At 35.2% G+C, this 24,875-nt stretch overlaps 1 protein-coding gene across 5 annotated transcripts in view; it reads right to left on the bottom strand.

Annotated features, from left to right (window-relative positions):
* Window positions 1-24,875, bottom strand: part of LOC120525402 (synaptotagmin-like protein 2) — a 541,287-nt gene that overhangs the window by 188,228 nt on the left and 328,184 nt on the right. For all 5 annotated transcript variants that reach the window (XM_039747656.1, XM_039747659.1, XM_039747657.1 and 2 more), the window contains 3 exons: window positions 24,409-24,451; window positions 23,959-24,007; window positions 12,685-12,801 (listed from right to left, as the gene is read on the bottom strand). In XM_039747656.1, the coding sequence (XP_039603590.1) occupies window positions 12,685-12,801; window positions 23,959-24,007; window positions 24,409-24,451 (209 nt within the window). The remainder of the gene's footprint in view (window positions 1-12,684; window positions 12,802-23,958; window positions 24,008-24,408; window positions 24,452-24,875) is intronic.

Below are 24,875 nucleotides of genomic sequence, written 5' to 3'. Positions count from 1 at the left end.
TTGTAGTATCCTCACAGGATAGGCTTCTGGCACATGTAGGTTTAACAGCAAGCAGCCCTCTGGTTTCCATAAAACTAGAGTTCATGCCAGTGAATGAGAGGGTCATTTCAATGAGGTCATGGGCTTCATAGGGGAAAGCTGACTACTGTTTGTGTGTATGCATCTAACAACAGACCTTGGCAACATTCAAAAAATGTAAACCTACTATTAATTAATTGCTATTTCCTCCAGAGGGAAAAAAAATGTACAATACAGTATGTTAACAAGTAAGTTCACCTGATCAATGAAGAGTATGTTGTTAAGAATGTACATACTATAGTATTTTAAAACCTGAAGTAATTTTAAATACAAAATTAAAAATAAACAGGGAGTGGGCAAAAGTAGGTTTACAACTGCGAGTACCTAAAACAGTTAATTTTTGTATTTACTATTTGTATCTGTCTTATGTGTCATCTTCTTCTTAAAGCTATTGAGTTAATAAAACTATTGCTATAAACATAACCTGCATGTCTTTTTCCCCCATACAAAAAACTGCAAACCCACTTTTGCCCACCTCTGCATATCTTTAGTAAAAATATAACTAAGGAAAAAGTGTGCCACTTCTAGATAGCTTCTGTTTGAAGCAAACTCTATTTTTGTAACAAGTTTATATGTTTAATATGTCACTGTGCACTGTAAAAAAAATAATTTTATAAATCTGCTTCTTCTCACATCTATAGCTAACACAAGGCCAGATTTAGCACACAGGGGCTCATCATTTAGAACTGCTAGGCAAGCATTAGCAGACAAGCAAGGGACAACTACGAAAATGGGCAATGTTCTATTTCTGTGTGACAGAGTCAGCATGATATTGGATCTTCTTTTCCTTGTTTGGAAAGGTATGATTTACCTAAGTAAGGGCCTGCACATGGAGAAAGAGTATAAAGCCTTGGAACATTGCCCGGCACACCTTTGAAACCGACGGACGGATGGGAGATAACGTCATCCGATCCTGAAAAGCCTTCCAGAGCAGCAATGAAAATGGCAGATTCAACACAAAGGTCTTGTCATGGCTTCCCGTCTGTTATGCCACGTAAACCATCATTAAAGAAAGCTGTTATTTTCTCTTATGTGATTTCTTACTGCCATATCACTAAGGGAGGGATATCACTTCTTTATATTATATCTATTTAGATTCAGGTAACTTAAAATGCCGTAATTAAAAAAAGAACTTATTCAAAGCAGGGAGCTAGTGCTCCCTAGAGGAAAATAATTGTGTTAGCTACTCATGACTCATGCTTGACTAGTGTGTAAAGCACGTGTAATGACAGACTAATAATCACAAGTTGTGTGATGTTACTGTAACATCTTACACCCTTTGAAGTCAATGCATCACAACCCTTAGCAACTTTACTAAAATTGCTGAGCAACTCTTACTTCAAGCTTTGTTCCATTTTCAAGTTCAGGCATCATTGTATCCATAAAAAATATGGCATAATGGTATAAGTTACCTCAGTTCCAATGTGTGGATCACCTTATGAAAAACATTTTATATGACACTATTCAGACAAACGTCCATGTAAATAATATGCAACCCATTGTGCTCTACCACAAGTGCTATGAAGTTTGTTTAAAGTTGATATTTCTGTGGGTTTGGCTTCTCCTGGCAGTGTCAAGAGCAATGTGCATGCACATTACCTGTACATAATACCTTCTGTAGAAGATTGTACATACATTGTTGTTCATGTTAATTTCTCTGTTAACATTTTAAAATCTGCAGTAAGTCAGTGTTTTAAATTTGACATAAGTAGGTCCTGCATGCACTTTAGGTCAAATCTGTTCTGACATTTTTCTTCCTTTTCACTGTGACACAAGCATCAGCATAATTGTATAATATCAATAAAATGTAACCATGTTCAACAGAACAAACATTATATATATATATATATATATATATATATATATATATATATATATATATATATATATATATATATATATATATATATATATATATATATATATATATATATATATATATAATTCTAAACATATGCAAACAGACTTACTTTTGTTGGCATGATTATAATAATTTAGTTATGTAATCCAGGTGGACAAATTACATACAGAGCTCAACAGACTTTGCCTGTTTCTTTCTGCAACCAAAAATTCACCTGTTAAACACTTGCATCAATTTTTGAGTAACATGCAATTCTAAGAACTACCATCCTCAAAAAGCATGATTTGCAAGTGAATCAATTTTACCCACGTCTAATATACACCGATTTCAGCCTGTCGAGTTGAACATTTTGGAGGTGGCCGCATTTACAATACCTCTACAGTAGTGTGCAAAAGGCAAGGACAATGCTCCAAGACAACATGGGGTTACGGTCAACCTCCTTTCTAAAAAGAAGAAGAAATGTATTTCTTCTTTTTGGAACAGCCTACACTGGAATTCTGGAAAACAGGTAGTTGACTCTTTTAAAGGAGTAATGCATATGATCATGATCCACATAATTTAATGGACAACTGTTGCATAATGTACTTGTGTGAAACAACATATAACAAAAAACTATTTTTATATACAACTAGAGAAAGTCCTGAGAAGACAAACTAGACCCATTCTATGGGATATGAGCTATGAAGGACCGAAGGAAGTGAACCTTCTTATCTTAGGCAAACAGAGATTAAGAGGTTACATGACTAAATCATTGAAAATTATAAAGGGGAATAGTACAATGGTTCCAGCTGTTACCTTAAAATGAATTATTCAATATGAACATAGAATGTACAGTAGATGAAAACTGGTTAAGGGTAAACTTTGCAAAAATGTTAGAAAGTGGCTCTTCATACAGACTAAAATTACCAAGTACTGTGTTAGAAAATCTCCAGTGTCACCTTGATGTTATTCTAGAAGCTATGTTGGGCTGAGTGTCCTGTCCTCATCAGTGATTCACTCAAATCGATCCTTTTCATATGGTTCATTTCATAAAGAGCATTATTACAAGGCTTATTGCAAAGTACTGTACATGCAAATATAGTTCATGCGGTCAAGACTCTTAATTTGTGTGCACAGCATCAGCCCTTTAAAGCCAAATGTGTTAGAAAACTGTTTATGTATTCAAATATATATAGATATAGATAGAGACAGACATATAGATATATAGAGAGTAGATATAGAAATACATATCTTTGTTGCAATCCAGTAAAGCTTTTGCATTTTCTTATTTCATTAAAATTTCACTAAGTTCAGCTGTGTACATGTAATATTTCTCCAATATATCTTTTTTTTTTTTTAGTATGTGTCTTTTTAATTTCCAGGCTTTAAAAAGCATCAGGTAAAATTACACTACAGTAGATAAGACTGCCAAATGAACATTAGAGCGCAAAGATGCAGAAGAGGCTAAGATTTGTGAGATAAGTAAAATGAAGCTATAAAAGAATAAAATAAAAACAGAAAAAGATAAAATGGAAAAGGTGAATCCAGACAAATGGTTGCAGAACCAAAGAATAGAACTTCCAAAGAAATAGATGTCAAAGAGTCAAGGTCTGACATTAAAGAAACAACGGTAAACGAGCCAGTCAAATGTGGGGGAATGCTGGAGAAGTTAAAAAGGTAGGCATGGCATTTAGAGTAATCAAAAAGAATCTAATATTAAGTAGAATGAAATGCTGCAGTTACAAAATACAAAGTAACACACTAAAGACATTATAGACAAATGCAAAATAAAACCAGTACCCAGTTTCAAATAAAACAGTATATCTAAACCAGACCAAAAATAAAGAACACTGGGAAAATTACTTTAGACATACTGGAAATTTTTAGAGATCATACATACAAGCAGAAAATAACCGCACTTGTTCTACTAAAAAAATATATTTAAAGGACTACAACAAAAGATAAGTCAATATTCCTGGTAAAATATTAATAAAAGAAATCACAGCAATGAAAACAATTGTATAATTAGAACAGAAAAAAGTACATTTGATTAGGACAATACGTGGTCATTTTCATATTAATGTATTGAAAAATCCACTTTTTAATGCACAGTAGAATTTTTGGCTAGAATGTCTAAAGAAAGAAATGTCAAATTCTACTGAGGTCATCAGTGCTGTACACTCAGATTAGCAGAACTAATCTGTCTAACAAATGTCAACAATGTTAATACACTTTAAAAGAAAGAACAAACATAGGGATACAGCTGGTCTAAAAATGGATGGATAGATAAAATACAGTATTGAAATTCTAATTATTGCTCTTCTGTATCTACAGTAAACCACATAGATGGATGTGTCAAACTTTATTTTTCCCCAGGGGTACATCTGGCTTTTTAAAGAGGCTCTTTAAATAAATGCATACATAACAGTTAGATAAGTAAGTAAATAAATATACACACACACACACACACTTTGGTCTAAATACACAACAAAATGACTACAATGTACTTTAATTACCTTTTCTTGACACAAATTTGCTGAATAATTAATTGGCTTAAAGTCCTCAGTGTTAGTGTATCAAAGAGATGATGTGCAGGTGCTCTCTTCAAGTGAGATAAAGGAAGTGTTGGCCATGTAGGAAAAAGTTTCAGACTGTATTGAGAAGAAACATCCTGAAAAAGTTGCAACTGGTTGTACAGCGGCACTATTTAATAACGCTTGCCTAACTCATTTCAGAAACATTCTAAGGGGAAGGAAGAAACAAGGCTCCTTGGACAGGTTTCTGTTTAAACACCCTGCGAACGAAAGTGACGAAAGCATGGCAAAAAAGAAAAAAAAAAAAACTAGTGAAGAAAAGTTAAGCTAAAGTAAAGTGAAAGAAAAAAACATTATAATACGCTAATCGGCTCCGCCAACATCTGTTTATTTCTTTAGATTCTCTTATTTAATAGGTTTTATTTTGTTTGTATACAATATTTGTTCATTATAAATACATTTTTCTTATGTTGAAAACATTTAACAAAAAACTGGGGTGTTTTTTTGTGTGGGGACAGGACTGTTCTTTGTGGTGTTCAAGTGTTGCTTACGTATGTATCAAAAACACAATCCTTGAGTCTCGGAAACTGCAACCTGCCTGACAGATAGTCTATTATCCAGAACACCATAGACTCATCCACCAGCATATCTGAGTTTACCCCTTAACAATGATGGCTAGATGGTATTGAAGGCACTGGAGAAATCAAAAACATAATTCTCAGTGTTGCCAACTTTGGCAGGTATAAACTTTGTGGAGCCGATAAATGATTGAATCCTCCCACTCCAGTCTTTTTCCAACAGGCAAACTGCAGTAGGTCCAGGTGGTCTACCACAAGGGGACTCATAGTCAAGGACCAGTCTCCCAAAGGTATTCATGATGCAACACGTAAGTGCCACTGGTCTGTAATCATTAGGTGAAGAGGAGCCTGCCTTCATTTGGAACAGGAACAATGCAGGATGCTTTCCACAGCAGTGGCACTTTTTGAATCCTTAAGGACGGACTGAACAGGTGACAGAAGAGACCACAAAAGTTGGTCAACACCAGCCTGTAGCTTGTTCGGTTGTCTCCTTACTTGGTCTTCAGTTATGGGCAGTCCACATTGATAAACAGAGGTGGACTTGTCCCTGGCCATCCAGTTGATGTAGTAGTGATTGTGTGGGAAAACTGGTCATTGGAAGAAGGTGGCAGTGGGAGGGCAAATTTATTAGAAAAAATTGGTTCAGGGAATTAGCTTTATCCACAACCTCTTCTAGCACCTGCGCCCTGGATTGACCGAGTCCTGTAATTATATCCAGTCTATTCCAGACATGTTACTCCGAGTTTGATTTCTATTTTAGCTTTGTAAGCTTCCTTTACTTCACTTAGCTTTTTCTTTTGCACACGCTGTACGTCCTTCAGAGCCCCATTGTCACCAGATTTGAATGCTCTTTTTCTCATTCAGGAGACCGTCTAGATCCTTAAATCCAGTTTTTGTTGCTTAGAAAGCAGATGAGCACACACTATACCTTTAACGTTTAACCTTTGAAGATACAGAAACAGAAATGGTTCTTTGTTATTCTTTGACAAGCATGTCATTTAACTCCCTACTATGTTTGGAATTGCCCAACTAAATTATATTATTGACTAGATACTTACTTTAGCTTGAGACAAATATTTTGGATGATTGCACACTTGCAGCAAATGCTCAAGCTGACAGCAATGTATAAAATAAACTTTTTTACAGAAAGCATACCAAACATACAGTACATTCAAATTAGTTACCAAATACAGATAACCTTCAACTGAAAATAAATTCATGCTTGTTTTTTAAATTCATCAATGCAAAGACTCATTACCTGCTCCTCTTAGAGCCACTGCTGCACTCTGTCATGATTAATTTATTTTACATTTATTATGTGTCAAATGTTATATCTCAGTTAGCTTTTCATTTTCAAATTTTACCCCTTCTGGGCACCCCAACACCACTTCCATTACATAAAATTTATGATTTACCATATTTGTGAATAATTATTACTTTATTTTCTGTGAGCCAACCGTGAAGAGCACAAAATAAAAAGTGAATTAAGTTTTGTTTCCAAAAAATAAAAGGTTTTGTGAACACAAGACACATATTTCTAGGCCTTTTGTCGTGATATATTAGGAGTGTTTATGAAAATAGCCCATGGGCAAGAATATTGTTTAAACTAATGTAAACCTACAAAACTGTTGGAAGTTCACTGTATGTCCGGATTGATTAGTTTTTATGATTACAAACAGATTCACATCCATACTAAAGCTACCGCAATTGCAGAGGATAAAATCTTCCACCTACATGTGCGAAGCATAGACAACTTAAACTGGGCATACACAAGTGATTTTTGCACGATTTTAAGCCCAATTTGCAATTGACAACTGATTTTCTGGGTTAGCTGCAATATTAGCATTACCGGTTGCCATTTCATGTGCAGCACAAGAGTGGTTGCAATGCCAGATTATATCTCGTGACCGCGCTGCAATTCACCCATTAGAATTTCTGTCATGTCAGAAATTTAAGGTGGCTGGTCTTGTAGCATGAGCAGTGTCATGAGCCAAATTTCTGATATCACCATCAAATATCCTAAAATACATAGCGCAGCAACCACAGTGAATGCACATTGTACATGTACAGTCTAAGCCCCCCTCATTGTGGCATATCAATAGGACCAAACATAATTGTGCAGTTTTAGCACACATGCAAGTGGCAACTTTTATGCAGTATGAGTAGTTGCCTGATCAAGATTTCAAAAAGTCACACGCAATGCAGTTTAGATTTTTTTCTTCCATGATGGGTAACCAGGCATGGATTGAGGTATGGTAATGAGCAGAATCCAGTCAAGGAAGACTCGCATAATAAGCACAATCCAACCAGAGGATGATGGACTACGCGTTTAAAAATTTTCATTTTCACCTGTTCACACTGAAATGTCACACTAGTGTTTTCAAAAGTCTTTAGCTCCGGACAGTATTTTCAGTATTTTTCATTTTCATTGGTTGAAAACACCAGTGCAGTTTGGCCAAATATGGAGAATAGATACTGTACGCGTCTGCATTTTTAAACAAAAATATAGCAGTGTTGATAAGGCCATAGAATAACTAGGATGTTGCTAGACCTCCCACTGTCATTCTCAAGGTAGTGCTAGCATGAGAGGTAAAGTCTGTTTCTGAAAATTCAGCCTTTAACTGGGGACAGATTCATAATAGCAGCAGTAATTATTTCTAGTTCATCACCTTGCAGCTAAATATGTTATACTTTGACATGTATTTTTTGTGCAGACTTTGATTCCGTGATGCTTACCGAAAAAGTACAAACATACAACATAATGACAACAGCAAACATCACTCACTTTAAAGCCTACCATCAAACAATGAAAAACACACTTGTACATATTCATAAATGAGTTCAGAAGATCGTTAAGGTCAAGATATTCAGTTCATCTGTTTTACAGTTGGTGGGCAAGTTCCAGTATAAAATCTGGTTTTACTGGTATGGGTCAAATTAAGATGTTTATCAGACTGAGGGCGAGTGAACAGAGGGTGGTGGCGTGTGATGGGTTGGAAGAGATCTTGATTATTTTGCATTTCATTCAGGAAAGTAAAAGCAGTGCGAAGGTGATAGCCAATCATTTTTAAAAGTGGTGCATACAACACTCTAATGTATTTTCTGACCCCAGCTGAGATACCAACATAACAAAGCCTTACTGAGAAAGTCCAAATATTTTCAGTAACGGTCCTTTGGAAGATGATAATCAATGTCTGTAGCATTCTCTCTCAAAAAGAACAGCCTCCAGTGAACTTTCTTGACCATAACATACATACAGATGTGCCGACTTCCAGTGGTTGAAATGGTATGTTATAAAACTTGCTATTTTTCCTAGTTTTACTTGATATAGTAATTTTCATAGCATTTAAAAAAAGGTATGTAACGGCCTTAGCAAATCAGCAACTAAAAGCAAATTTTAGCCAATAATGGAAAAAAGGAGTTAATAGAAACAGTGTTAAAGCTGAAACACTGGCTGTTTTTGTTTCTAGGTGTGTTAACTGTAAAGGCCCAGTTTTACCAGGAGAAATGTCGTCAAATGTTTTCTATCCACTACCTTCTTCCAAAACCACAAAATCACAGATGAATTGTTTTCTGTCCTCTTAAAATCTGTTTTTAGGAAATTTTTTATCATTAAATAAAAGGTGTGAAGTTATACTTATTTTACTGTTAATGTTGTAGGTGATAGCCCTATGAGGTATTTCATTAATTGACCATAACTGGTGAAAAAAAAAAGTGTGAAAGTCTAGACTACTTTCATTTAGAAGCATTTCGTTTTCGTGGCCATCTCACTGCGCTTCAAACATCTGTACAACCTGATGCAAGTCAACTAACTTGTCTGTGCACCAGTTATACAAAAAATAAATCTTTACACTGTAATACTGTAAAACCACATGTTACAAAAGCCACGTGTGATTATTTGTGATCTAATATTTGACGTTAGACGACCAAAGAGTTACTTTGAGTAGCAAAAGAGCCAATGATAAATAAATTCAGGAAAGGAGAAATTAATGGATTTGCCTTGTCCAAAGTTCAGTCTCTTTATTACAGGTTTCCTTCTTTGAGAAACAGGCAATGATTCAAAAGCATCACCTTTATAGAAATACACTTTGGCAGTTATTATTATTTGTGAGAATCTGGGGCTCAGTTAATTTGACCAGTTATTCAATTGATTCTTTTGGTCAAACTCACTCACCCACAGATTTTCCGATATGGAAGATCTGTTGCAGCAGAAAAATAAAACACAAAGCTGAGAAGCAAGTAAATATTATAAGTAGAGCATACTCGAAGATGAGCTTGTATCTGGAGATTTAGTTATGTGCTTTAAAAACTGCATTTACAGTAGATAAATACTCTTTCTCCCTGTAGTTACCGATAATTCCCAGTATGGTAATGCAAGTGGTGATTAACATGTTTACTAGAATAAATGTAAATAGATTCTTTGGGGCTTTTAATTAAAAGGCCTATTATTGGTCCAAAACAATGTTTTCCAGCAAATTAATTTGTGAAAAACAATGTGGCAAACTGAAGAACTGTAATAAAAATAATAAATAAAAATTGAACAAGGAAACAATTGCAAATAACAAACTAAAATTATTAAGGGATTTCCAAGCACAGCAGGGCAATGATACTATGATAGAAATAATACATTTAAAAGAAAATCTATGAAAGAGCAAGCTTACCACTTCTAATAATAATGTTTTCATTATCAATGTGTTGCCAAAAAGAAAGATTAAAATACTAATCAATATAATTAAATGATGCTGCTGACACAAAGAAAACCAATACACCAAAATTTTACTAAAAATATTGGCCCTTGAGAGAATAACAGCTCATAGAAACACACAACAGTATCTTATCAATGATTATTTCCATGCCTTGATCACAATGTTGTCCACACAGGTGCAAACTCCGAGATTTTAAATTGAATTAATAAAAAAATTTTTTAAAAAAGCTGAAAAACAAAATTTGCGTAGGAATATCTTACAGAATTCAAAGAACATTCTAATAAATAGGTAAAAGAACATTGTTTGAAACATTTTGTTTCACACATAGTTTGTAAGTGTTGTTCTGATGTATTTAAACACACACACCATAAACATAACCCACAGGCTTGAGGGCTTAGTGGTCTGGTGGTTTCATAATGAAGTTGGATGCAAATCCCCTTCTTGAACCCAGGGCCTACACCCCCTTCTTGAACCCTGGCTAATAACTGCATTTGCAGCAACTTTCTTCAGTAACTTCAAGTGTTGTGAGGTGTTAAAAATCTGAAGGACACAATGGCTGCAGTTTACAGTACAGTGGATAAGGTAGCAAAGTCCTTGCATTTTATAATTGCTTCCATGCTTTCAGACTTGTGTATTATCTGTTGCTAACTTATATTTCTTTTCTCAAAGGACAGACATATTTTTAACATGTGTAATGCTTATAATGAGGATTCCCTTACTCTTACTAGGTCTATAGAAAATTTTATAGGCCCATCAACTTGAAAGATGTTTCCCCTCCATGGTTGAGAACTCCTCATCTACTGTTCTTTCATTAAAGGTATTCATTAAACCTTTTAACAATTGTTTTTTAAACATTTTGTCTCAAAGTACTGTATCTTGAATTATATTAGTTTTGAAATTCCCAACAACATGCTTTTTGTTGAGCATTTCCTGGTTGATCTCTTAATGATTATTCTATTTAGATACTGTGCAGTTTTGGTTCAGGAATTCCACTTTTGTCCTTTTTTACTAGGCTAAATTCAGAATTTTATAGACAAGCAAAAAATCTCTTGAATTTGGCTTTTCTTCTTTAGATACATTCACTGAGGATCACCTTGTAGCTTTCGTCTTTCAATCAAAATATTCTTTTCTTTAATGGAATTCCTTTATTGACATTTCTAAAGGTAGTATTTGATTGTCAGGTAACTCCAGGTATAGTAACTTACAGTGGCTGGCACCTTGTCCAACTGAACATTGTCATCTTTGATTCCATATCATCACACTTCTGATTTTACATCTGATGCTTTAAACATATTTTTCTTCCAAGTGTAAAGGCTTTGTGGTAAGCATAAATTTGCTGCATGCATTTTCCTCCTGGAATTTACCAATCGCCCGACTCCTTAAATTTGCCAAAGCCAAACTTGCCACACATCCCCATCTTTAACTCCCCTGACATTCCTTCCAATAGAAAGATTATTGCTTTTTGTGGAGGAGATACACATTGAATCTCATTGTACTGTACAGTAAGGTGTCTTTTTACAATTACGGACAACCTGTCTTTGTAATTCAGAGTAGATTATTTCTGCCAATGATGCACACCACCCTGTTACATCGATCTAAATCTTCACTGGCTCATTTACTTACTGGTTGTAAATTTTACCATCCCAATTCAGCCACCATTTTTTCTTTATCCCTAATAAGCACACCTTCATTACTTATTCTAACCTCACTTGTTCAAATTTCTGCCCAGTTCCCTGTGGCATTAGACTTTTCTTGCATCTACATTTCTTTTGAAAGGGCACACCCCTGGAGTGAATCCATTAACAAGAATGGCATGTCAAACAGACAACTGTTCACCTTCAGACCGGCTACCTGTCAGCACCCCATAATACGTTAAAATCCAGTTCATCATCTTGAATAATTCACTCTACAAGGAAGCAGGAATGGGTGATACAAAAAAAAAAAAAATCAATAGGTGATACTGAAAAAAATATTAATGAGAAATCTACAGAAAGTTACCAAGAATGAGGTTATACAAAAGATGAAACCAAGTAGGCAAAATGAAATTAGGCCCCACATTTTCCCTGTGGGATTTTTTTAAAAAAAAAAAAAAACAGATACAAATAATGTAAGGATGCTTGATCTCAACTTGAATAAAGTTTCTTGGTATTCTGCAAAGACAGCAGACAGATGTTTACACAGCTTTGTAATATATGCCTATTCTAAAGAAAAAAAAAAAGATGAATATTAATAAAATGCACACAAGCTCAGTTGTTGTTTTCAACATTTCAAAAGTCTTCTATTAATACGATCAGAACTATGAAGAATCAAGGGCCATCACTAGCAGTATATTCACATAATACATCTAAGTCTTTCTGGACAATATGTATTAATTCCCCCCATAAAAAAAATATATCTCTGGTCATCTTGTGTGTTTTTTGTGGTGTTGTTTGCAAAATCCATTGCTAAGACCAAATTGGAATTACCAGAAACCTAACTCTCTTCTCCTATCAGTTTGTGAGTATTCATATTGTTAATATTCAATGCCTCCATGACACTAGTATTTGTAGCTTTGTACTACAGGACCCAGATTTGCAAGATTCAAAAAGCCCTGTTATTCAATGAAAATATACTGTCAGTAACATACTGTATACTGCCCAAGTATGGATTCCAAGGCTTGAAAGTTGTTAATTTATCAATTTACTGTTTTTTTCTGTTCTTGGGATTTATTATTGCTGCCTTTATCCCCTATTAAGTTATTTTGTCGTCATTCAATTGAGATATTTAAGCTTGTTCATGATATTTTGGAATTAAAACAAATCTTTCTACAACTCATTATTATTGAAATGTACATTTTCATACACCATAACCCATTTGGTATAAATTACTTTATATTTACTGTGCTTGAGGTCCACAAAATTCAATTAATTCTCATTTTAGATTAATATGTAGACACAAACGTCCAGTACCTGAAGTTGTTTCATCCAAAGTCACAGCAGCAGGAGCGGACAATACGAAGGATGGTGACAGCTCTTCAGCATCAGTCGGCTGGCTGCCTTTTCTGATCGATTGTTTGGTAGTCTCAGCTAAACAGAGCAAAAACAAGAAGTCAGTGCTTTCAGTGGTAAGCAGCTGTCTGATAAATGTGTCATTTTGTCACACTCCTATCTGCGCTCAATTTAATCAGTGTCAGGAAAGAACAAAATGGTGTCATTCTTTAGGTCATAGACTGTCACAGATACTGTCTGTATTATGTTTTTCTTCACCATACACCATGCTAAGTACTGAATGATATTAATATATAATAAAACCACCTGGGCATCAAAGAAGACATTGAGGAATAGAACTCTATTACTTACAGTTAACTTCTGACGAAGGAAGAAATTTATCATTTGACTAATGTCATGCAATGCTTCAAAGTATCTTTTTACAAAGTGCCTTGGTTATTTAAAAAAAGTACAATATATTTGAAATTTACATCATAAATTGAATGGATTACTGAAACCTTAGAATGTATTTCCTTTTCTGCCTTTGAGAAAAGGTAATGGGCAAGATGACATTGCATTTTCAATTTGAATTTTACATCGTTAATGGCATGACAAATCATTGCTGACAGGCAAATCCTAACTTCATACATCAGAAAATGACAATGGTCTTCTTTTAGCCTACTTTAAATACAGCGTTGAAATCTGTGTTAATAAAGTCAAGTGAAATTCTGTATGCCAATACTAACAAGAAGATGAGCAGCACACAACCAAAGCGGTCAACACTGCTGCATGACAGATCCAGTACCCTTAGTTCCAACCTCACTCCTGGTCATTGTCCATTTGGAGTTTACATTGTCTATTTAAATTTTCAAATACCAAAAGAACCAGTATACATGCTGATTTGTGGTGGCGAGATGCTATGTACAATTTTCAAAGTGCTAAATACATTCATTATTGTGAAGTGTTTGAGGGTGTTAATTTCTGTAATTTTTTTTCCATTATTTCAAGCCATTGAAACCAAATCTTGTACTTATCTAATTCAGGGTAAACTGACAGCAGATATCCAATACTAATTTCCTAGATGATAAACATGAACACCAATTTAAAATCAGACGTAATTCTGGTCATGCTTATATTGCAAAATGACATTTGTTGAAATGGAAATTCATCTACTTCAGAAAATAAGGACTCCAGCGTTTAGTGATTTACTTGCACAAACTGGTACCTGATGTTTATTGAGATGGATGGTACCAGATGGAGCACACAGCATTTACCAATGCCATCAGTGAGAAACTACAACTGTTCAAAATCATAAAAATACATATTTGCAGTATTCAGTAATAGATGTGGCAGTGAGACAAAAAGGAGTAGGTGTGTGTATTTTCTTTCTGAATGAAAATCTGCTTATCTTGCATGTATGTTACTATAACATGTAGCCTTAAAATGTGTTATGTAGAGATTTGCATTTACAGTGAGCGAAGGAGGACTGGAATAAGAGCCATTTTCAGAAATATGGCAGTAAAAGTTTTGTTTTAGGCTAATTACAGTACTAACTTAAAAACAGGAATGCAGGAAGGAATTGATATTTATAATTAATCAAGTGATTAAAATTTTAACTCCAAGTTCATTACTACCTTGTCATCTTATATTTATGAATAAACTTCGACAAAGAGGAAAATGAATAAAAACAGATGGAAAACAATTCTCTCAGATACCAATTACCTCTTAAATTCATAATGATGGTTTTATTCTTTTGACTAGGACAGTAAGTTACAAATTACAGCAAGCATTTCATGCATTTTAGCTTTTAAAGTTACAAGCTCTGCAACTGTAAAGGTTCTTGATAGTTTACACATGTCTGTATGCATAACATCCCATATATTAATCACATAAATGTTTCTGGATATTGTTCGGCAATGTTCACCAACAGTTCTCCTCATATTAAGTTACTCATTGGTGATACGCTTGTTTTTATGGATAAGACACACGTTACCCAAGTGTTCATAATATTTGTTTTTTTAATACCCAAAAATATCAAAGCACATCTGTTTGGCATCTTAGAATCAATACAAGTTACTGGGATAATAAAAAAAACATACACAATAACCTCAAGCTCCTGTATGATTACTACAGTATGCACATTTTACTAATCACACATTTATTTTACATTATTGTTATACTCAGTTTGTTATAATATTAATGTTATTGTACTGTCTCTATGCACACGGTTATGGATTTATTCATACAGGCAGACTAAGTATGGTACACAGGGACTAGGCTGCATTTAGAAACCATTAGCCTAGCAGTTTGGAGAATGGGACCAACTGCAGTGTGAGCATTGTGCTATTCTTGTTGAAAGTGGGGTTTGAGTTTACTGTCCTTGTTTGGAGACCAGAGAGGGCTCTGCACGGGGAGAAGTATAAATACATGGAACAAGCAATCAAAACCTTTGAAGCTGTCGGGCGGAAGATTGTCATCCGTCCAGAAAACCCTTTCAGCGTGGTGACGAAAGATGGCAGACTGCGTAGATCAAGACTTCCACACCTTGATAGAGTCTGTCATAAGCTTGCCATCTGTAACCGTGTAAAACCATCAGTAAAGTAAGCTAAAGTATATCTTTGTCTCTCGTGATGTTTGTACCACCGTAATCACGTTGGGAGGGATATCGCCTTTTCTGTCATATTTCTATATTTTTCGGTTACTTAACATGCAGCAATTTCAAAAGAACACATTTCTGGAGTGCTGCAATTATTAAACCTACTTACCATATGTATGTTTTGAAAAGGTAATATAATCCTATTGTTAACTTTAAAGCATTTTGACTTTGGCTCAAACTTCTTTCTTTACAGTTTCCTTAGTACATTACCCTATCATATTTCATTTCCGTACTTGTCAAATAGTATAATTGTCAGAACAGTGACAGTGCTTAGCCCTGCTACCTCACAAATACATTGGCCCTAGTTTATATATTGTGCAAACATCACACATTCTCCACATGTCTGTAGCGATTTCTCTCTTTCATCCACAAATACTTGCAGGTTACATTAATTAAAAAATCCAAATTCACCCTGTGCGAGTGCAGTTAAAGGTGTGTCATTAAGGAGCCCCTGGGATGTAATGTCTTGTCCAGGGATGTTTCCTGCCTTGTGTCCAGTGCTGTTTGGAAATGCTCTGAATACCCTAACCCCCCTCAACAGTGAATTAGAAGAAGTAGGATCGAGAATGTTAACTTTACCTAGCAGAGAAGAAAAAAAGCACTCTAGAAGCTAATTTTTAAATACTGTTTTTTTTTTTTTTTTAATAAAAATTCCATCTATTACAAAACAGCAATACCAATTCTGTACTTTTATGAAATCTAACTACATATTAGATCAGGTTCTGATCAAATACTGCATCAGATCAAGATATTCACATTTTCTATTCACTAGGTACGTCTCCTATGTAAAGTGTAGTTAAATATGTTTACAATTGGCCTTTAAATAAAGTCTTTAAAAATCACACAAGATGAAGACTTTTTCTAGTTTAAAAAGTTTAAACATTCAATTTTTATTTTTTAAACTACCCGACACATTTCCCTTATTCCATCTTTGGTAAAACCACAGCTAAAATACTCTGATCATTTGCAATTTTCCTGCTCAATGATTTCTCTGTGTGCATTTTAGAGACTATTTAATTAATGTGCTACTGGAGTGGTTTCTTGCTGCTTGTCTTACTTTCCATTCAAATTCTTTAGTTGCTCTCTTAACCACGGAGTTCTTTATTAAATCCAAGCTGCAATTTCTTGTACTCCTTACAGTTTTTACTTTGGTGCAATTTAAAATTAGAGTAACACAGAGTTCTAACACTGATTTATATCTCAATAAATTTACTCAGATCATTTCATTTGTGCTTTTGTGTTGTTTACTTATGGAAAAAAAGGCTTATTTTGAATGTTTAATGTAAATGTTATTTTAATTATAACTGGTTATCAGAAGCAACTAAATGTGTTTAAACGTTCCAAGTGCTATATTGCTTTTTGCCTTGTTTATCCTTTGTTCTGTTTTTAAAAGTAAACATAAAGCACTTCAAGATATTGCCTTCAAAGTTGCAAGTAAAGAATATCAGTCATATATTGTTTTCTGTTTTGTAGTTGACACATGAAATTGTAAGCCTACGTGCAGTCTGTTTAGAAAGGCTGCTTTCAAGTGAAACTGAACATAAACAGAGACATATTAACTCTTCTGTACCATCATGAATGATTGTGTGCTGACCTTATGCTAAAAATTCAGTCATACTTTCAGCATTTTTATTGCTCTCAAGTGTGCTTCCTTGAAGAAACCAACAGGAAGACATCATGAAGGCATTTCTCAACCAGTGGTACATTGAGACGAGAGTTGGGGTAAACACAGAACTACCAGGAGGAAGGTGCCAGGGTCTGGAGAGAGAAATAGAGGGGAGAACAAATGTGCTTGGCTGTGCCCACAAGGTGGACAAGTCAGTGAGCCATCTCTTTAGAAATGCAGGGACTCTCAGACAGTACAGGTAACCCAAATAGACAGAAGGGGTTCTTGATTTGTTGATTACTTCATACATTTGGGATTTCACTCTGTTAATCCTTCCACATTTAATTAGGGATATCGTTGCATTTTTTGGGTGTGGAGAACTGCTACATTTCTCCCCTCCTATGATTGAAGTTCACAGGGGTCTGCTGGAGCCAATCCTAGCCAACACAGGGCACAAGGCAGGAACAAACCCCGGGCAGGGCGCCAGCCCACCGCAGGGCACACACTCACACACACACACTCCCCAAGCACACAGTAGGGACAATTTAGGATTGCCAATGCACCTAACCTGCATGTCTTTGGACTGTGGGAGGAAACCGGAGCACCCGAAGGAACCCCAAACAGACATGCGGAGAACATGCAAACTCCAAGCAGGAAGGACCCTGGAAGTGAACACGGGTCTCCTTACTCCACCACTGTGCTGCCCTACGACTGAAGTACTGTATATATTTTGTATTTCATATGGGTTTTTCTGTGAACCAATATCTTTTCACTGTCTTTCTTAACATACATTGTTAAATCATTAATTTAAGTCTTTCTACTATCAAAAGCAACAAAAAGCATTGAAAAAAAAAATGTTTATAAAAATTTCTCACTGGTATATAAAGTATTAAACATCACTTTATGCCTTTATGTGGTTTTCAAAAATGTTAAATAATCCCATCATTATTTTCTTTATTACAAAAAGAATAATTGTTAAGATAAATGGATTTACTTTAAATAAATTGAAGGGGAAAATACATAATGAACAGTATAAATCTGGGCATTTCACAATAAAATGAAACAGAATGAAGCTGCATTTTTTTATCTACACATTGTATCAGATGTTATAAAGAAAAAAATATTTCATTAAGTATACTAGTTTAAGGTCTGTGATGCATTTAATGTGTTTATTGCCTAACACCCTATTATAAAGGACTGGATAATGCACCCTCATAGCCATGAATTGGATTAAGAGGGTTTTAGAATAAAATTATGTTAATGTCATTGATTTATGCAAGGCAGAAACATTTGTGTATATTAAAAACACATACTATCTTCATAGAGAGCATATAAGTAGTATTTGTATGCCATCTATTTCCTTACACCCCCAATGGACAGCAAAGCTAAAATTGTGCCCACAATGTCCGATTTCTTTGTAAATGTCCTGTACAACAAGAGAAGCAATATGTGCATGTTTAGCTTCTTCTGCCATAATAGCTTTATTGCGTCTGCCTCCTACTCTCAGTATTCCATCTTATATGAATGGGTCTAGTTTAAAGATTTGACTGGGTTTTTTTTTTTTTTTAATTTTAAGGAAAAAGTTCTTGTTCCAAATTTGGCCGCACAGTCACATTAAGTGAAGAACAGTTATAAAAACTGTTCTGCAAGAACAAATCTTAGAAAGTGAATGCTTTAAGTTAAACTCATATTAGTGTTTGCTTAATTTGAATATAACAACATGTTCTTTCTTAGCTATAGATTATGGTATAGCCTTTTAGTCCGTGTAAGTTAACATGAGATAGAACCTACTTTGATATATCGGTGATACAGTGTTAGTTAAGTCATTTTTTGTTTAGAATAGGTCCCAATGCTAGCACTGACTGAAAGACCTATTTACAGAATGAAAATGGGATAGACGTACAGTTTTCTGACCGTTTAGAAATGGTCCAAATGAATAAGCAAACTAAAAGAAATAAACAAGATTTACTGTATAAGCTTTAAACAGAACTGTTCTTTTCAATACTAATCTTCTCTATTTTTGTGTGAACTGTTTTACTTTGAATTTTTACTAAAAGTTTTTAAAACAAACATATTTTGTCTGTGGAATCATTTCAACGTATCAAGCTTTTGCCAGAATCCCATGAAGCATACTGAAGCTGCAGAACTTTGCAAATTTTTGGTAAATGCCGCTACATGTTCTATTTGCAAACTAATCTAACAGTCCATGCTTCTAGAAGTGAGACTATTTCCAAACTGGCTTAATTAACTCTGTTTTTACAGAAATAGCTAAGAAAGTTCTATTTCATGTTAACTTATAGGGAGTAAAAGATTATACCATAATCTATGTAACAAATAGACACTTGTGTAAATTTTACTTTAACATGAACTTTCTAAGATTAGCTCTTTAGTGAAATTCAAGACAGATACTTTAATTTGCTACATTAAAAGGACAGCCAGCAATAAGAGAGTTGGTATTGAAGAGTCAAATTCAGAATAAATATAAATTAATAAAACAAACAATCTATTAATGTTCTGGAACAGACCACTTTGGTCTTTCTCTTCTCCTGACAATCACATGGAGAGTCTATTTTAAAAGCACCTGGCTCAGTCCACCGCACGGCTCTTTCAGTTACACATCCACATTCAAATCATATGGAAATTAATCTAACATTTATTTTTGGGAAATGTACAAAGTGCACAGACACTAACCATGTAGGGCGTTGTTCCCCTGTTTCTAGAACTATGAGGGAGCAACGCAACATGCTTCAGCCTTATATCAATCCAGTGAAAGTGAAAACAATAAGTTAAAGATTTCCTTTAAAGTTCAATGCAAAAAAGAACACACACACAAAAGAAACTGTGCACAATATGAACAGTTTCTATCAGAAGGCTTTCTAAGATTTTACAACAGATTTTTCTAGGTTAACAATTAATGTGATTCTGCGCAATTTCTGAGGCAAAATTACTCTGAAATAGGATTTCTTTTTATAAACAGAATGAAAAAAATGCTGCATACTTGAATAGACATGACTATTCCCTCTGAATCAGGCCATACCCAAACAGAATTACAAATGGTTTTATTTAAAATTATTTAAAATATTTAAAGAAGATAACCGCCTTAAAATAATTATAGTGGTACTGAGTATTTAGCATTTCTTTCCAATCATATATATAATAGACAGAGAGATAGAGTAAATAATATTTGTTTTGAACTCACATATCATTTAACAGCAGCCAAAAAGTTAACTTAACAGAATACAAGTACCAAATCAGGCAAGACAGTTATTTCTATACATTTTAAAGCAGATTACATAGTTATATTCTTAATAAAAAAATTATAACACATGCTTAATAAACAAATAAATGCTAAATTATTATTGAATTATGCAAAGTACAGTATGGCGATTGTTTACCAATATAAACAGAACTTGGTTAACTTAGTTGTAATTAGTTTTTTGAGATTTAGCAGCACAACCTTTCTTATTGCGCAAACATATATATATTTTTTATTTATTTAGGTACATACTGTTAATACCATGAGAGTACAGAGATAACCATAAAAAAAACATGAAGTGAAATGAGAACTCGGTACGCATTAATGCATGTTCATTTTTTTCACCCATTGTCTTCCAGGTATCTGATCGATGGAGATTATAAAAAATGGACCAGCACAGAAAGGGGCAGTTCTACGATTGTTTTCATGGAAGAATTCCACATATGAAAGGAGCTGCAAATGGAAACCTTTTTTGAGGTACTAATGGCGCTTATCCACTGCATAGTACGGCACAGCACAGTTCAGTACAGCTCACCTTGGTTCGGCTCAGTTTGCGTTTCGACTGCAGTTTAGTACCGCTTTAGAGTGGGCGGGATTATTCACGTGTCATTATAGTTGCGCCGCCTCTACTGCCGTGACACCGTGGAACTTTTACAACAACACGCAGACAACGACAACACTTTAGCTCGACGACGCGCAAGGGTAAGCATCTAAAAAAAGCACGTCACTAGCTAACTTTTATCACTGTTGCAAAGCATAAAATGAACTTAACAGCCAGTGTAACATTAAAATGCTGATTCTGTATATTACAGATCTTCCACATTTTGCAAAAAAGTCGCCGCAACAGACCATCTGTTTGGACATTTAACCGTGCTTCAGAGTGGTGGGATGTGATTGTTCCCGGTTTTACAAACACTCAGTGGCTGGAGAACCTTCGAATGTCTGAAGAAACATTCATCCACTTATGCAACAAACTGCGTCCAGCAATGGAGAGACGGGACACAAACTTCCGCGTGTGTGTACCTTTTAAAGAAAATAGCCAGTGACGCAGTAATGACGATTTTCTCCGGCCAATCAGTGACCAGCAGAGTTTACACGTCACGTTTTGGTAACGGTTCGGCGCGCTTGGAACCTCGGCTGAGGTGGTACTAAAAAAAGGACCAGGTACCAGGTACTGTTCCCAGTGGAAAACGCCCCAAAAGTGAGCTGAACTGAACCGTGTCGTGCCGTACTATGCAGTGGAAAAGCGCCATATGTGAACATAAAGGTGCTGCCTTCTGGTAATTGGGAAAAGACCAGATAGTGCCAATACAGTTATAAATAATGAAAAAGCTCTTATCAAAAACAGAAAAGTCTTATTTATAATAAGGACTGGACTCAAAAACATTATAAGATAGAGCCACACAGGTGGTGCAGCGGTAATATCATTGTCTTGCAGGAAGGAGATCATGGGCTCGAATCCCAGGTCCTCCCTGCATGGAGCACTTTGAGTAGTGCACTATTATTCCAGCTTCAAGAGGAACCACTTGACTAAGATGGCCATAACTAACTGTGGTTGACCAGCTACACTTTGCTAGACCTACTGAAATGTCATCGGCTCTGATCCTGCTAGATTTCTCATCTGGCCTCAACACGGTCAGCCATGACAGCCTTCTTGCCACCCTCTGTGACCTTGGCATTACTAGGACTGCAAACAGATGCTGAAGTCCAACATCACTCGCAGATCCTACAGTGTGTTCTGGTGAGGAGAGTTGTCAAGGGTGCTTCAGGCATGCAGAGGAGTACATTTAAAGGATCAGTTTAGAGTGCTCTACCTTTCCCTCTGTACACCACCTCACTGGGTCTAATTCTATGGTTTCTCTTATCCGTGCTATGCAGATGATACACAGCTCTACCTGCCGTTCCCTCTGGAGGACATTAAGTATCAGCTAGAGTCTACATGTTTTACTGAAATCTCATCCTGGATTAAGGACTACTCAATCTGGCAAAAACCCAGCTTCCAGTGATCCCAGCCAGCCAGTCTACTCAACTCTCCATCTCTGCTTGGCTCACTGCCGCTAACACCTGCCAAATCAGTACTCAACCTTGAGATAGTGTTTGAGGAGTTGCTATCTTTTCCTGACCACATTTCTACTGCTTCTCATTCATGCAGGTTCATGCTATACAACATACACGAGATCAGACCTTATCTGACAGAGTATGAAGCACAATGTCTGGTCCAGGCTTTGATGTTATGAGGTCTGGATTACTGCAACTCGCTTCAGGTAGGAGTACCCACATGTGCTATCAAGTCACTGCAAATGTTCCAGAATGTAGTGGTCCATCTTATATTTAACCAGCCAAGATGGGCACATGTCTCGTCTGTTCAGGTCACTGCACTGGCTCCCTATAGCAGCACACATCAAGTTAAAATCTCTGATGCTTGCCTACAGAGTATTCAATGGGTCAGCACCCAAGTATATGGAGACACTGGTGAGGTGCTATGCTCTTTCTCACCTGCTCTCAGCTACCAGTGAACAGCATCTGGTGATGCCACCTCCGTGTGGTATCAAGTCTCAATCCAAAGTCTTTTCCTGTGTAGTTCCTAGTTGGTGGAACAAGTTACCCATATCCATCCATACTGCTGACTCCCTCATTATATTCAAAAAGTAATTGAAAACCCATCTGTTCTGTGAATATCTGTCCAATTAATTGGAAAAAAAACTTTGCTCTTGGATATTTTATATTGTTGGCTTATTTGTTGTTAGGTTAATTGATTTAATCAATTGTAACCTATGATTATGAATGTATTAGTAATTACATCTTTTCACTTAAGGCAATCAACTTTTGTCACCTGTCATAATACACTTGCTGAACAAACAGCCTAACGTTACTTGATTACGTTTATCTCTTTTGCACAAAAAACGGCTGCCAAGCAAATAAGTGTAACTAAGTATTGCTCTGGCTGCTAAAATTCCAGACTATGTGGTTACAATGTACTATATATGGTGATTACAAAGCAACTGTAAAAAGGCTGGAAGAAATGTTTGCAAATATAAATAAATGTTCCAATTAATCATCATATATGTTAGATTTTATATGATGAGGCTGCACAATTCAGGCACAGCAGTAGGCAACAATATGGAAATATAACTTAGGCACCAGCTTTGAAGAATATAAAATATTAAGTTGCATATAAAGTATGAATGTGCTCTGCTTCAAAGCACACTTCCACTGTCTGAACCTACTAAATTCAATGAGGCAGACAAAGTACCAAATCTTTTTTCCAGCAGGATTAGGTACTAAAACAGAAATGTTTTCTGGTTTGGGTCCCAATCTACCAAAAACAAACTATTATAGCATAACTTATACCTAGTTTAAAAAATAAATAAATAAAAAAAACATTACCTATCGTTTTTCTTTTCTTTACAAAAGTTTAACACAAATATAAACACTGATGACAATTCTTAATTCTCCATGAAACTAATCAGAATGTATAATACCATGAATATTTAACCAGTGGCAATTATGAAAAAATATTTATTTTCAATGAAATGCTCAATATTAGTCTGTTTTATTAGTCAACAATCTACAGCAGAAAAAAAAAAAAAAACAATTCTTTTCACCATCTTACTGTACAAAAAAGTGTTTGTCATACTCAAGAGTCTTTTGTAGGACTAAGAAGAGAATACTAATACAGTTGTTTATCAAAGCATGAAAAGGTTGTCAAAAATCATGGGGGAAAAAAAAGGTGCATACCATTGTTGAAACCCTGGTCAAAGGCAAGTTCATGTTCATTGCTTTTTGGCTATGAAGTAAAAAAGTGATGTTATTCATTTATTCAATACTAGTTTATATACTATTGTTATAAAGAAGACACGTGTGTATATATACAGGGAGGTACAGATCTAATTATGCAGATCCAGATCGTCTGGATGACTTTGATTTACGATGGGATGATTCCAGTTCCGTGCGAAGACGATTCCTCATGTCGTCAGTTCGCACACTTCGATGGTCCGGGTGATTTTCTATGTAATAAACTTAAGTTATAGCGTAATGAAAATTGCATAATTAGATCTGGACCACCATATATATTCATTATATTAACATACTGTATTTATCTCACACACACACAAACTAAAACACCACACACATATTTCCTGTAATTGAATTATCAACTATCACCTGAATAAAAAGAAGCAAACCAACCTGATTTACATGAAGTGAGATTTCTTCAGTTTCAGCAGTATGACTAAAGAAAGAAACAGAAGAGGCTATAGTTAAAGTTTGATGTAACTTCTATTGACAAGGCTTTTACTTGAGTATCTCTGGATAACACTGAAACAATTTTCACCTACTGTAGGTTGTGACAAATGGTATTATCGCTACCCAAAGAAGATTTAAAAAAATGGTATTTATTAGCTTGGTTCTAAACAGCATTCCCATAAGGACTCTAAATAAATAGGTCTAGTTAAAACTTAAAATAGTCATCTATAAGTGAAAAAACTAAGTGCTAGATTTAAGTAAAAGACAAAGCATGACAAGATACACTTTACCATTTCAATGCCAATTCAGAAAGCATTTGCCTGTACACCAAGCTAGATTTTGCAAACCATTGATAAGGGAAAAAAAAAGCCTGAAGTCCAAACTCTGCGAATCTGTCCACCATTATCAGG

The sequence above is a fragment of the Polypterus senegalus genome, chromosome 3 (genome assembly GCF_016835505.1).
Source record: "Polypterus senegalus isolate Bchr_013 chromosome 3, ASM1683550v1, whole genome shotgun sequence".
NCBI classification, from domain to species: Eukaryota; Metazoa; Chordata; class Cladistia; order Polypteriformes; family Polypteridae; genus Polypterus; species Polypterus senegalus.
Note: the sequence above shows the minus strand (reverse complement) of the source record. Positions and strands in the feature narration are given on the sequence as shown.